Source organism: Barbatula barbatula (assembly GCF_947034865.1).
Source record: "Barbatula barbatula genome assembly, chromosome: 11".
NCBI lineage: Eukaryota > Metazoa > Chordata > Actinopteri > Cypriniformes > Nemacheilidae > Barbatula > Barbatula barbatula.
Window position 1 is genome coordinate 12,071,143 of NC_136774.1, and position 15,050 is coordinate 12,086,192.

The 15,050-nt window shown below is 38.3% G+C and overlaps 1 protein-coding gene across 1 annotated transcript in view; it reads right to left on the reverse strand.

The window, feature by feature from the left end:
• The window catches only part of rimbp2b (RIMS binding protein 2b), a gene marked incomplete at its 5' end in the record, with an annotated part of 90,596 nt that overhangs the window by 33,155 nt on the left and 42,391 nt on the right, over positions 1 to 15,050 (reverse strand). The window contains 2 exon segments of the mRNA XM_079467250.1: positions 1,051 to 1,173; positions 8,413 to 8,502. Of these exon segments, the coding sequence (XP_079323376.1) occupies positions 1,051 to 1,173; positions 8,413 to 8,502 (213 nt within the window).

The following is a 15,050-nucleotide window of genomic DNA, read 5'->3' on the forward strand; positions in this document are numbered from 1 at the left end:
TTAGAAGCGAAAGGAGGGAAAAAGGGATTTTCCATGCTGCCACGAAGAAAGAATGCAGGGCAGAGGAAGGTTAGAAACATTTAACCTTCAGAGGAAAAATAACTGTACCGTGTGTGAAATATGTTATACTTTTTATCATCAAGTGATGAAACAGACATGGGATAGATCATCACATTATTTTGTAGCCTTGTTTCTTAATACATTGATTCTGATTGGTCAATTAACAATTAGGTAACAATTTCCAACATAGATGTGATGATTTCACATTTTCCCATAGTTTTTGATTAAAAATGTTAAAAAGGAATGTAAATCACAAATTAAATGTATATATAAACATCTAATAATAGTTGGTCTTCAAGTCAAAATCAATAATTTCAACGATCATTTCATTTATTTATTTCCACATATTTCACACTTTGAACATCAGCAAAACTGGCGCCCCAGAACAACTCAAATAAAAGTAAAATATACAATAATTCAACAATATTTGAATTTACTTGCAGCCTGTGTGTTCCGTGTATTTCACAACCAAAAAAAAGAGTTGAAAAAATGAAAAGAGTTTCATTATTTATTATGGGTGTGTGTGGGACGGTTGTAATTGTGCATAACTCTCGTGTCATGCACAAACGCATTCCGTAGTGCCTTAGCCGGGCGATCATTCAGATCTCAAGACATCATCCACTGTTAGTAATCAGTCAAAAGAGGCACATTCGGTTAGTGCTGGCTTCTGTAAAGTCTTAAGAGATACCTGATGAATGAAATATATGGAGGGAGTCGGGGGGGTGGGAGAGGACGGGAGAGCGGTAGGTGTTAGGGGAGTAATGGGGCACTCCGGGACTCCTAGTTGATCACAGATCCACTGTCTGAGCAAACGCGGCAGCTCTAAATGGTAAAACACAGTCCTGTGATACTGTATAAAGAGGATACAAGGGGCCAAATAGAAGTGAAGAAACTAGACATAAGAAGACTAATCCATGCTAGTTTTGATCTGAGATCAAGGTCTTTATATTTTCTACTGTGGCCATATAGAGGAGTGCGGCAGGTTCTTACCTTCAGCACCTGCTCTAGGTTCTCCAGTTTGCCTTGGAGCTCGGTTCTCTCCGACAGAGCGCAATCTCTCTCCACTGTCACTGTGTACAGAGCCTCCTGCAGCTGTTCATACTCACTTTTTACCTGAGAGAGAGAGAGAGAGAGAGAGAGTTTTAATTAAGAATGTTTGACCATTTCTCCTTTGACCTCAGCTGATGAAATGTCATCATTTCCTGCCAACGAAAATAAAGTATGGCTCTTTACACAAAAAAACGTGGCTTACTGGTGCAGGTGTTTTGACAGCTTGAGTCATCACTGGAGGGATTGTTTTAAAGGTGCGAGCAATTAAGACATCAATTTAAACCCAAGCTTTTGTTATATAAGAGGTAGTCGTAGTCAAGCGAACATCCTTTAAGTGTCAAAACTGAAAAAGTCCTTGTTACTGAAATGACAACTGTTATTGACACCAGGCCCAGCAAACGGCAGGTCCTGGAATGCACCTATCTATAGATAGATTAAACACCGCTTCCGCAGAAGAATATCAACGACTACTTCTCTAGCCCCGCCCACTGATTCGCGCATGACAGTACTGAAATAACACAAGTGGCGCGGAACCAGATAGAGCGGGCAAGCAATAAACATGACATTCAAAAGATTGCTAAATATTGTGCAGTGGTTGTGGAAGAACAAAGACGCTGCGTAACCTTCCTTTGGATTCCAACATTAGGAATGTGTGGGTAAAGTTTCTTTTAAAGAAGTTCTAGCTCTGGATTTGCGGAGAGACCAAAATTAAAAAGCAGTGCTGTGCAGTCAATATTGGATCCGACAGGAATGGCGCTGCAATCTTATGTGAATAAAACATATTTTTACTATGCCTCCCTATTGCATTGTTAGAGACTGCTGGATATGTCCTGATAATGTGTAACCTAACGTTACATGTCTAACCAAATTCACAGAAGGCTCCAACTAAGTTTACAATGCAAACTGCTATCAATTCATAGCAGTGGGCGTTAACTCCAAGTCTTCAATGCTGCACGCCCATAAAACAGAGCGTTTGTCAAGCTGGCCTTAAAACCGGGGTAGAAAATATGCCATTACGATTGTGATGTTTTCGAATGTAAAAACCATGCAAACTTCATAAGTAGATCTCAGACAATTATTTTTCTATCTACATACTGTACACCACGGGTCCCCTTACATGGAATTCACCATGTTGTTTCTACAGTAGCCCTAAACGGACAAACTTGCTCTACAGAGTGCGTTTCGTAAATATGTTATCTCCTTCGGCGACCATGCGAAAACGTGATGACATCTTAGTTCTGTGTCAACCACCGTTGTGCTTCGAAAGGGAGGGGTGGGTGGTGGAGGGAGCCGTTAAATTTCATACACTGGACCTTTAACACGCTGCTTATCAACCAAACTCTAAAGACACATTTTAGCTTCCGATATTGTTGTTCTATAGCTCAGGAGCTTTCTAGAAGCCATAGTTATAGGGAAAACGCGTCATCCTTAAACTCCAGCTGAGAGCTCAGGCACGATCTCTGAAGCAAGAGCAGTGTATTTAGAGCCAGAGAGAGAGGAGGGGCTGACGTCCTGTATCGATCGCAGCTTCGGTCATGATAAAAAGCTGAGCTGTCAGAGAGAGGCAGTGAGTACACACTCCACACCTGCCCCATCTGACACTCATCTCTTATCTGCAATCTGACCCGCACAGCAATTAGGACTCAACGCGCTTGTTGAATTGTCTACTTATCACGATCCAAGCAACCAAAATTACAATAAAAAGAAGGTATTTTGAGAAATGTCTCAGTGATTTTGTGTTCACACAATAGAACGGGGTCCAGCATTCTTCAAAATATATTCATTTGTGTTTAGCAGAAGAAAGAAAGTATTTTCTTTCTCAAATTTTGGTGTGACATAAGGGTGAATTACGTCACATCATAGGCTATTTTTCACATTATAGGCTATTTTTCACATTATAAGCTATTTATACGGTCTAATCCAGAGAATTTTTTTTGCACTGATATTTTAGTTTGCAGTTTCGGTTTGTTTGCCTAAAATTTATATATACTCCATCTATTTTTACATTTTCACAAGTTCAATAGAGGTATAATCATAACTTGTGGCGGTGTCACAACGTATGGCATTATGCCTGCGCTTGATCACATACTTTATATTTGTTTTGTATGGTTCTGTAATTTAGAACAATATTTTTCATTCATTGAAGCTTAAACCATCATCTGATGTCCCCATTCCCCATGTATTTTAAATATTTAAATGAATATCATAAAACGTGCGAATAGTCGACTTATGGCCCAAATGAAATCTAAAGAATCTAAAGAAATGAGGGCAGCCCATCCCTTTAAGCTTTCTAAAAATGTGCTTTCTCTCATGTTGTAATTCTTAGCCACTACACCCAAGCTTTGCGGTTGCTATCATGATGGCCATTCTGAGTGATGGGATGGAGCTCTAGATTCAATGATGTTTCACTCTAAAACAGTCATTTGAGATGGGGGATGGATGTACGCACAAGATAAGTGATGCATGAAGGACCATTCTTTTAAAAACAACAGCATTCTCACGTGACTTGTCGAAAGTAGCCACACCCTAACTGCTCTTGGTTTAGCATTGCAACAAAAGGAGCAGTTTGTGGTAAACACTTGAATGCAATTCTCAACATCTCCACAAGGGGTGCTATGCCACAAAGTTGGTTCAGCCATGGTAAATTTAAAGGCCCTCCAATGTAGCACTTTCACAACATGTAATATAAATCTTAGGAGTCTACAGAATATGTCTGTGAAGTTTCAGCTCAATATTCACCGCAGATCTTTTATTATACTGTGCACTACAAGTCTATTTTTGCCTGTGAGGAAAAACAGGCTGTTTTGATGTGTGTCTCTTTAAATTTGGTGTGTGTCCCTTTCCAGCAGAAAGTGCATGGCTCTGCGAACCAGTGCTTCGGACAGCAAAACTTAAGAGAATGGCCATTAAGTGAATGAGAAACACTGTCTCATCATTAAAAACCAAACACATTGTTTTGTATAAGTGAGAGTACATAAGACAAACGTGTTATTTGTTTAAAATCTGAGCAAGTTTTCTGAGTGAATGCACAATTGCGTTACGTCTTTAAATCCGGCACATTGCTCTTAGTGACAGTTAACGTGATAAACGCATCAAACAGTATCTATGAAAACCGAAAACAAGGGCACAAAAAAATATTATCATCATATCTATAAGAATCGAAAACACGACCCATTATGAATGCAGAATTTTACTAACATTTGTTTGTGACGCTTCCTGATGTCTTCTGCACATTCCACATTCAGAGGTAAATGAAGACTTTTATGTTAGTTTTTACATCCGACACACTTAAGTTGTTTTGGAGACATTCTTGTCACTGGCTACAACTGCTCTTGAGTGAAAATGGCAGACAGCGTGTCTCTGGCGGAAAGTGGAATCTATGCTCATAAGGTGGAGTCCGTGAGCAGTCATGGGCCGGGCGTTATCAGAGTGACATCACTTTTCAAAGTTATCGCCAACAGCCTGTTCAGTGTGGATATTGTGGTCTATAGGAGATTGGGAAAACAGAATGGATGGGTTTGTATAATTACAGGGTGGTTCTGCACACACACTCGCGACTCAAATTTTGGTTATGATAACATGTTAAAGTGCATTTTCCGGATTCGGGAGCTCACTCTATCAGGTCCTTCAAGGGATAGTTCACCGAATTTGTTTTTACTTCTGTCATCATTTATTAGCCTGCATGTTAAAATCTGTATATGACTCTTTCTTCTAGGGAACACTATAGAAGATATTTAGAGAAATGTCTCAATGATTGTGTGTTCATACAATGGAAGTCAGTGGGTGCCAATGTTCAAAATATCTTCTTATATGTTCTGCAGAAGAAAGCTTCAGCTTCAGAAATTACATGAGGTGAAGAAATAATTTAAAATTTTGAGTGAACTATCCCTTTAACACAAAAGCACACATTATGTAAGTTCAGCATGTGTTGATGGATGCATACTTGCACTTGAACATACTTGAACAAAGTATGTTCCTAGTCTCAATGTATAGGCCAAAATAGAGTAAAATCCAGGTTCCAAAGTATATATACAAAATAATAGAGAATCCGTATATGATATACTGTAACTCTACAGTGTATATATATCACACATTTACATTACAGTGTCTGTCAGGCGATAAGCTGTGCATTATTAGCATATCTGTTCCTTTATTTGGTAACTGCGCTGTCTGTTTCCAAACAATACCCTCTCCCTTTCTGTACCTGCTATGTATTTCTCATAGGTACTGCATTCATAAATGTCTAATAAGAGAGAAGGGATCTTGTTTTGCTACATTTCACAACGCACCTATTTGGAGGTAATGAAATGCAGCCTACCTTTAAACAGCTCAGCTGGAAAACACTGCTCTGCCAGGATCGCATGCCAAAACGTGCTGTCAAATAACCACTGACACATAGGACTAAAAGATGAACTGTAAGCAGGTTAGAGGGACACTGCATAAATCAGCAGTATCAGACGTGCAAGTGTGAGACAGAATTAGGGGAGACTAGAAAAATGCTGATCAAAAGACCAAAGTAGACGATTAAAAATCACAGGTGCTGCTACAGTATATGATTAAGACTATTAAAGTGGAGGATAGATTAAGACATGAAGCGTGTGTGGACCGTTAGCACTACTCTTTGATTCTTTTACGTAATCTGTGACAAAACCTTTGGGAAATCGTTACATTGGCCCTAGACTTTCTCAAAATGGGAAATCTTTCTTTTAAACTGCAAAGAATGGCATGCATGAGTCCGTAAGCTTCTCATACTAACAGCATTGGAATTTCTTGTAAATACGTATAATATATATTATTAAACAAGCTGAATATTTAAGATTCGCTTAAAGGGAAATCGCTCACTCCCCCCTCCCTTTCGAAGCACTATGGCGGCTGAAACAGGACTGAAATGCCAAAGGAGATAACGTGCTCTGTAGAATGAGTGAGCAGTTTGTCCGTTTAGGGCTACTGTAGAAACTTCCATCAATTTCATGTTAGGGGACCAGCGGTGTGTGTAGGTAATAAAAAAACGCATCATGATCTAAGGTCTTTATACACCTCTGAAGACATAGTTATGCACTGTATATTATATTTCTGTCAATAGATCCTCCTAATGAATTACACATAGTACATTTAATTTATTTTGTTTACAAATCAAAAAAACGTATATCTTAAAACGTTTTTTGGCAATGGGGGACTTGTTATATTAGTTACATTTAGTAATTCCTTAGTTCATCATTATTATAAAACATGTAAAAAACATTAGAAATGTTACTTACATTCTGCCTACATGCATGACCACGAAATGCATTTGATTAATCATCAATTAGCCTATCAACTAAATTATTTATGATAAATTAATAATAATTTATTAATTGTTAACATCCTTAGTCTCATTAGAATACATTATGACCATGATGTGTGTACAAACAACAGTTTTATATGAAATGAATGAGATACTGGGATCTAACTGATGTGTTGAGTAATATTCAATATGTCTGAGTGACGGCAACATGACTGATGGGAGTTACGGTCTATCAGCGTCAAGACAAAGCGGCACTTTAAAAAACGTTGCTGCTCAACCTTGAACCCAATCATGTTTTTATATCATTCAGCTATTGGAAAAGCGTAATATCCGCCAGTTCCAGAGAGCAGCGCTTCTTCATATCCTCCCAAACAACCCCAGCAAAGCCAGTGAGCCACAAACCCACAGCCGCGCAGTACACACTCAAACACATATAGCATACCCAAAAACACAACGTCTGGTGTACTGTGTAACCAGACATTGTCATAAAAAGATCTGCCAGGAAATTGCTTTGGTGTGACTATATAAATAAACATCAGTAATCGACAATAACAAGCAATATCAACTTGACCATCCAGGAAATTACATGTTTACCCCTTTAGCACCAACACACAATACAGATGGACCGTGAATGAAACCCACCCAAAAATATATTAATACCAACATGTTGAAGAGGATTAAGAGAAACGGACGACAGAGATGAAAATCTACTTCACACATGAAACACATTCTTGAATTTAGCACATCTGGACACACTTTCTCCATTTCAATAGCCGGGTTACCATCCAAAGTTGAAAGATTAGCTTATGCGCAAAATTGGAATGAGCAGTTTGGGAAACGCAGTCGTGACAGTTCTGGGAGGCATTTACAGAAATACTCTGACGACTTTGAACAGGCATTTGAGATGCTGTGAACAAGATCAGTACTCTGGTTAGTCAGCTTACGCCGTCGGGTACTCTGGTTAGTCAGGTACACAACTTTTTGGAGGAATTTATTCAGCAAATGCGTTTCCATCTACAATTATTCGCATTAACCCTTTTTCGCAAGTTATAAAAAACACCTCAAACGAGCGCAAAAACTTTTTGATAATAAATGCTTTCAATTTCTAAATTTAAAAACCCGGCTGTTGATTCTTAGTTTCTTTGCCTGCTATGCAACCACAAAGAACAATTATCAGACATAAAGACAGACACGAGAAAACTGTCCGTACCATTACGGCTGCATGTTAAACAGCTGGCAAGAGACATTAACAGATAAACCTGTCTGTAAGGTTTAAAATGGATTAGAAATTATCCTTTGCTCAAGGGTCTAGATTTGTGTTTCTGTAACACCAGGTAAAGCACCTCAGTGCTTCTGCCCAAGAGACAAGCTGTTTCTTCAAGGCAGTCCTGCCAAAAGTTTTAATGGAGTTCTTGCCGTTGGTCGCTGAGGTGCAAATTCAACGTTTAAGGTTTAATTGTTGGTTAAAAATGGTTGGTTGTTTTGTTGTGATCGTAGCAAGCGTTTTTTAAAGATGTCTGTCCGCCCCCATTCAAGGAGACAGGTCTCGTATTACTAAACTTGTAGCAAATATTGCAGATGAGTGCCGATTATTTTTCCTGAAGGAATTTTTGGTAAAGCATTCCTGATCAGTCACTCACAAGGCTCCATTTAAACCTTAGAAGGCAACCACATATAAGAGTTAGGCGGTGAAGAGGTTCAGGGTTTGATATTGAGTGTGTGGATATACTCATTCGTAGATGAACTCATCCATCTTCCGAGCGAGTGGGTGGTCACTGATGTGCTCCAGCAGGGCAGAGGGACTTAACGGATTGAGTTAGAGGAGCAAAAATGTGTTGCGGGCGGCCCAAGGCCTCCAGCTTTATGAAGAACAATCCTCCATTTCCACTCAAGTGGGAAAAACACCATTAGCTCTCTCCACCAGAGAACAAAATACCGCCGGAACGGATTACAATGCCATTGTGTGTGTGGAGGGGTTGTTATCTAGCCCTGAAGCCTGAATGAGACTGACTGCTTACCTGCTCATACTTTGCTGCCTTCTGGATATCGTTGAACAACTGCAGATTCAGACGTGCTTTCTCCTGCAGAACATGCTGAAGCTCACTCTCCTGCAAACACACACAAAACCGTTGAGGGAGAGATCAGATTGTCAGTTTTTGCACGCATGTGTCAGGCAGAAATAATGACTGGCATACACAAATAAACACGTTTAGACAGGAGGCTCCGTTCCTGGTAGGAACAGAGAGTTTTCAATCTAGTCAGTGTTTGTCAATGCATTATTCATTTAGAGAAGAGCAAGACGAAGAGAGTAAGAGAGAGAGAGAGCGATGATACACGCACACAGTAAAGGAAAGAGAGGGGAGAGAGACACTGCAGTCTATACTGTGTGTCTTAAAGTCTGACACCGAAGGTTTGAACTAGAGAACATGCCAAGAACTAGAAAGTAGAGAGAGAGAGACTATTATAACTATTATTGACACATTATGTCACATTTATTTTACCATCTTAATTCCACCTGGTTAACAATTATTAATTTCATTTTGCACTGTAATTAAATTGTATACTATTTGACTTTTTTTGTTAATACTACTTGTTTGCTTCATTTGGGCAACATTTTTATTTTACAGCTGAAGTGATGGACAATTGACGTTTTCGCTTTTTTCTAATTCTATTTACTCTAATATATTATTATAGATGCATTTAACATGTATTCATGTTATAATTTTATATTCATTCACAGCCGTACTTGGGGTACAAACTGAAGCTAAGCTTTGAGAAGAATTTAAGGAGGCCTGGCAAAAAGTACACATAGCCCAAGAGCAGCCCTAAACAGACCAAGCCCTGGAGTATGACTGCTGAATATTACTACAAGAGAGGATCAACAAATATGAATAACAGATAAAATCGAATTCAGCGTACTACATGCTGTTTTTTATTTTTCTATGCATTTTTGTATACTAGAATAAAACCCATATTTCCTGATATGCAGTATATTTTTCTGCCAAATAATTTTGCCCAGTAAATATCTTAAACATTTGGGACCAGATTAACTAAACAGAGACATTTAGTGTAAGAATGTAATTTCAAGGAATTTCTGGTTGTGATTTACTGACATGTTGCATATTTACACAATCTTTTGTGCTAATAAATACTATTGCTTTACAGCGTTTCTGTAAATCCTGACAGTAGCTTTTTAGCGCTGGCGCAAGCTCTTGGTAAATCTGTCCCTTAGTGTTTTGTCCATGTTGTACCATAAACTTCACTTTTATTGGTTTTATAAAAGCTACACTTAGAGCAAACATTGCACATATATACATCTCTCGACATCATATTTGGCCTCTACTATACGTGTGTGTTGCTAAGGGAGTACACAGGACCAGAGCACATGCTGATTTCATGATTGAATCATCTGTGTGTCTTTAAATAGCTCTGTGTAATTAGGTTAACACCTCAAATCATTGGTTAATCTTGAATGCGGATGAGAATTTGCATACGCCCCCTAACCAAACCTCATCCCATGCAGATTGAGATTCTTGCCTCGCAGACAGCGAGAAATTTAATTACACTCCACTCACATCCATGTGATGTGATGCAAACGTCACTTAAACATGTTATCTTCTGGGAAAGAATTATGGGCTTGCGTGTTTATCTTCGTCTGACTTTCTGTCACATTCCCCAGAGTAAGGTTTAATCACTGTTTTATTGCTCAGATGTTGCCTTTTCATAGCTCAAGGAGACCAAAAAAAACCTAAACCAATAATGTTTGATCTCACACGTTTCCTCCGTACGTACACAGACAGACACACACACACACACACACACACACACACACACACAGTCTCGCCCCATAACAGAAGATCACCTCGATTTCTATACATTCAGTTTCATCGAAAAGTCATTGTGATCTCAACTACTGTCAATTCGCTGCAGTCACTTCCAATCTCTCCTGAGCAGCACATGACGGCATTGGCAGACCGCTCGCTAAACATCGATCCAGAAAAAACTCTGAACGGATGATAGACTGAGCCACAGAAAAAAAGAAGTGACCCGGTGTGGAGAGAGATCTAATGATTACAGATTAGACGCATATAAAGTCGGATTCACACCGAACGCTGACAAATTGCACGAGGCAGCCCGGGAGACACAGCGCTGGTTCTGCAGCAGCGCAATCTGCATGTGCTGCAAACATAAGAACAAACAGAAAAATAAAGGGCATGCCATGAGGGAGGTCATAACAGAAATGTTCATTCTGCTGGAATATCCTGATAATAATGCATTAGAAGTGAGGAGGACACTAAGACTCGCACACTAAACTCGCCGTCCTCTGTATAACACTGTTTATGTTTTGGTCTATTTTCTATGGTCTATGAACAGCCATTTCTTCATTTGTTGGGTATTATTGCTTCTAGTTTGTGCATTTTAATTCACAGAAATCCTACAAAGTATGTTGTCTCGCAAAAACGTGCATTCTTTTTTGTCACATTCATAACGCATACATTTTTCTCTCTTTTATGATAGAACACTTGTGCTTAGACTGACATTTTTTCTGATGTCTGGACTCTAATATTCAATACATTGGTAATACATAAATTCTCTGAAAATGTATATTTCAAGTTTTGACTGAAAATGTCACTGGGATTGTACCAGTTTTCTTTAACTGCATGTCGTGTCTACTCCAAATAATCTATACGATGAACACTCAAGAAGCAAGAAATCCAATCTGAACATAGCTAGTGTGTTATATTTTGGATCTAGACATCCTGCTGTGTGAAATGTGTCCAGTCAGGGATGGGGTAATGGATGTCAGCCCCTTCCAGGAAATAAGCGACGGTGACCTTTGAGACGACACAATCTGTTCGGCTCGGTGCTTGTTCGCCAAACGCCGCTCTCTCTTCGCAGTTGTGTTTCTTCCGGTCCCTGGATACTTTTCTCAAGAGATCCCCATGACACCAAGATTCAGTTTAACTGAGATTAGTGGTACTCGCTGAGGAATTGCACCTTGACTTTTTGGTAAGAAAACTGAGTTTCTCAGCTTCTGAAAGGAAGGTCAAAAGGGTGGAAGATTTTCTTGCTATTATTAATAGTAGGATTGGGCACCCCTGATCTATAATATTTATGATGTTTTATTGCCAGTTTTATTGTCCACCAGTCAAAATAAATACATCTGAATTTCCACATTTAAAGGACAATCTGTGTAATAGAGTCAATAAATAGAGTTAAAGGAGCAGTTCACCCAAAAAAGAAAAGTCTGTCTTCATTTACTCCATTTACTACCACAGTAGAAAGAAAACTTAATAAATATGTTAGTTCTGTTTATATTTTGAAGAATGTAAGAAAGCAAACCTTTCTGCGGCACTTTTGACTCCCTTTGTCATGTTTCCTATGGTTGTTAATGGTGGTTTGGTTACAAGTATTCTTCCAAATATCTTTCTCTGTGTTCGTCAGCACAAATGATAAAGAAAATGATGATAGAAGTTTCATTTTTGGGTGAACTGTTCATTTTATTGAAATTACAAAACATTTTGAGGAAAAGTTTTAGTTATGCTAGGTATTCTTTTGAATTATTTTGGCCAACATAGCTATAAATACACAATATGCACTTTGTACCATTAACAAAGAATCAGTAGGCATATTATTTGAAACCTGATGTGATAAAAAATATCAATTGTTTTAGTTTAAGTCGACTTATCATTCAAGAGGGGCGTGACCTTAAAATCCAACAAACAAGAGTATTTAAGTCCCCATTGGCAAAGTCAGACAATTCATCAATGCACATCAACACACAGAATAATACACCAGAGGTGCAGTCTTGTCCATATGTTTACAGAAAAACTGAATTGACATGTGAAGTAATGACTGTACTGCCACACTGCTAATAATCTTTGACCTAATTAAGAGGCAAATATTAAACACATATGCATATGGTTTGTTGAACATTTGCCAAAAGCAAACTGCCGCGTTTAATTCTCACATGAATAATCTCTGAAACGCTTTAGGTGATGTTAGGCTATTCCAAATTAACAAATGGCTATTCTAGCGCATAGATACAGACTCTGAATATATTGAAGATGAACTCATAGATGCAAATGGTTTTCACAGGGCTGTACGTTAACGGTTTTTTGTACATAGCATCTGTGCTACGTCTGTTATCATCTTTAAAAACACTAGTGCAGGTCATCACATAAATAGACAGGTAACTGAAAAAGGACATCAACGTTACAAAATTAGATGTATTGGGGCCATTTGATTTCAAGTTTTTACCAAATTAGTTCTGTATTTTCAATGCTTTACTCTACAGAAACATTATGCTATAATAACAGAGTGTGAATCATTATATTGATCAAAATAATGGCAATTTACTGAGTTATTAAAGCCCTACAACTACCCCTAAACATGAACTTTATGTATAGTCTTAAATCTATTTTATTGAAAACAAATGCCTTTATGATCTGTAATGTGATAGAAAAAGGTAAAAGAGCATTTGTAGCATTCTTTCATTTGTTTCGTCACCCCCATGAGATTGATATTGACGAACTTCATTCCGTTTCGAAACAGCAAGATAAACCAGTAATGTTGTACATTATACAATAATAATAAGCATGTAAATGATTATATATTACAATTATAAAATAGATGACAACTAATTGGGACAATAAAGACCTCTTTACTACCCTTAACCTCACTGTACACTTATTTAGTAAACAACTGTTAGCCATTTTCAAATATTTTCTTCATTTTGTTGAATATGAATGTTTGATCTGATACGGTATGTGATGTATTCGATCTTGCACTCTTATGTACAGTCAGTACTACTTGTCAAGCTACTTACTCCCTACGCCACAGAAACTTCGGGGAAACACTGGGACGTTGTTTTTAGACTATACAATTTTGAACGGAGAAAGACCCACTCACATTTAACCACGTTACTCCATATGTCGCACTGTACAGCCCTGTTTTATAATAATGATATGCACTGTATCTTATAAACAAACCTGTAAACCTTTTTTACTGTTGATTTGAACCAACAACATGCATTTTCGATATTTGTCTTATATACAGTACAACCTATACACGCATAGCACTGAAACATGACATCGGTATACCAATTTGCAAATGGATGGGAATTATTTTTGTTTTGGATGTAGTTATGGTACGAAATCGCAAAAGCATTTAGAAGCACATGCGGAGATCTGTGTTCAACATGGCTGCCTGCAGTAATCAGATGTAAATGTGATGAGTGAATAAGACGGAGAGCCAGATGGTCCCATATGAGAGACCACCCCTCCATCCCACCCTCAAAGATACTGCACAACACAACCAGAAACAGTTTTCAATTGAACTCTGCTGATCTTGGACAAAACAGATGAGAAGACGAGAGCAGGGCACAGATGACACGTTCTCGTTTGACGGTTATTCAATGAGCCATTTAGATTGACCAAATTCTTTTTTGCAAGCAACATATAGATTTAGGCAGAAATTTTGTTAATGACCAAATTTTGGAGAAGGCATTAAAAGTGTTTACTACTCATGGTAGCTTTTCCGGTATAACTGAGCTGCAATGAGGGAATATGAGACTGAAACTGGCATGTTTTTTTCTAGAATTACTTTTAACACAAGGACATCATATATTTTTTGCCATTTTGTTCCACTTTAATTCACGTTAGCCTTTCAGAAGGACGCAGAATGACCACAAAAGCACAGAGTGTAACTACCAAAGCCGAGGGGACAAACTGCCCTGCTCTGTCACTTATGGACACACACAACGGCACACATATACTCACAAAACGACCACACAAACAACCCAGGGCATCTTGTAGATGATTCAAAGGCTCCCACATATGCACACAGATTTTAAGTAATTGAGTTAGGACCTTGCAGCTCCGTGAATAGTGTGCTTGACTGGGAACATCACTGACTGTACTCATGCGAAGAGGTCACATTTCATCCAGACATTTCAAGTACTGTTTTAGCAGCTTAATAATGACATAAAAGTGGCCAAGATACACCTGATGAAAAAGGGACTAAAATAGTTCCATCACCCTATTTAAACTATACTGTATTTACTTTTTAAAGCGACTCCATTACAATTTACCAAAAATGTTGCAATGCTCCTGATCCTTGTATCATCCTAGCGATAAATAAAGATTGCATTACATGAAAACAACGTTGAAATGATGTTGGAGGAGCTTGGGTGAATGCTCTGCCGATACGCCGTGAATAAAGGTTAACAAACAAGCCATAGGCGCTCTCAGGCTTTGAACATGTTTTCGTGTGTAGAGACCTGCCAAGAGATTAAGCTCAGTGTATTTTTACAGCAGTCATTACAGTATAATGCGGTATAAAGAGACTCCCAGGAGAGAAACAGTATACACGGCTGATTCTCACACACTGAGACACACGCACATATTTACTGAAGACACATCAGTGACTTACAGCACGGTGTTTATAAAACACTGTTATCACTACGGACCATATCTAGCCTTAAAAGAAAGCAGTTCGCATTTTAAAATGAAAAGTTTTCTTCATTTAAGATTTTTGGTCTTCGAGAACGCCCCAGCACATCCCCAAAGGAAGGTTTTCTTAGACTGAGCTAATATCTAAGTACAGCTAAATAAATGCACACAAATACAATTCAAATAAACTGAATAAAGCAAAA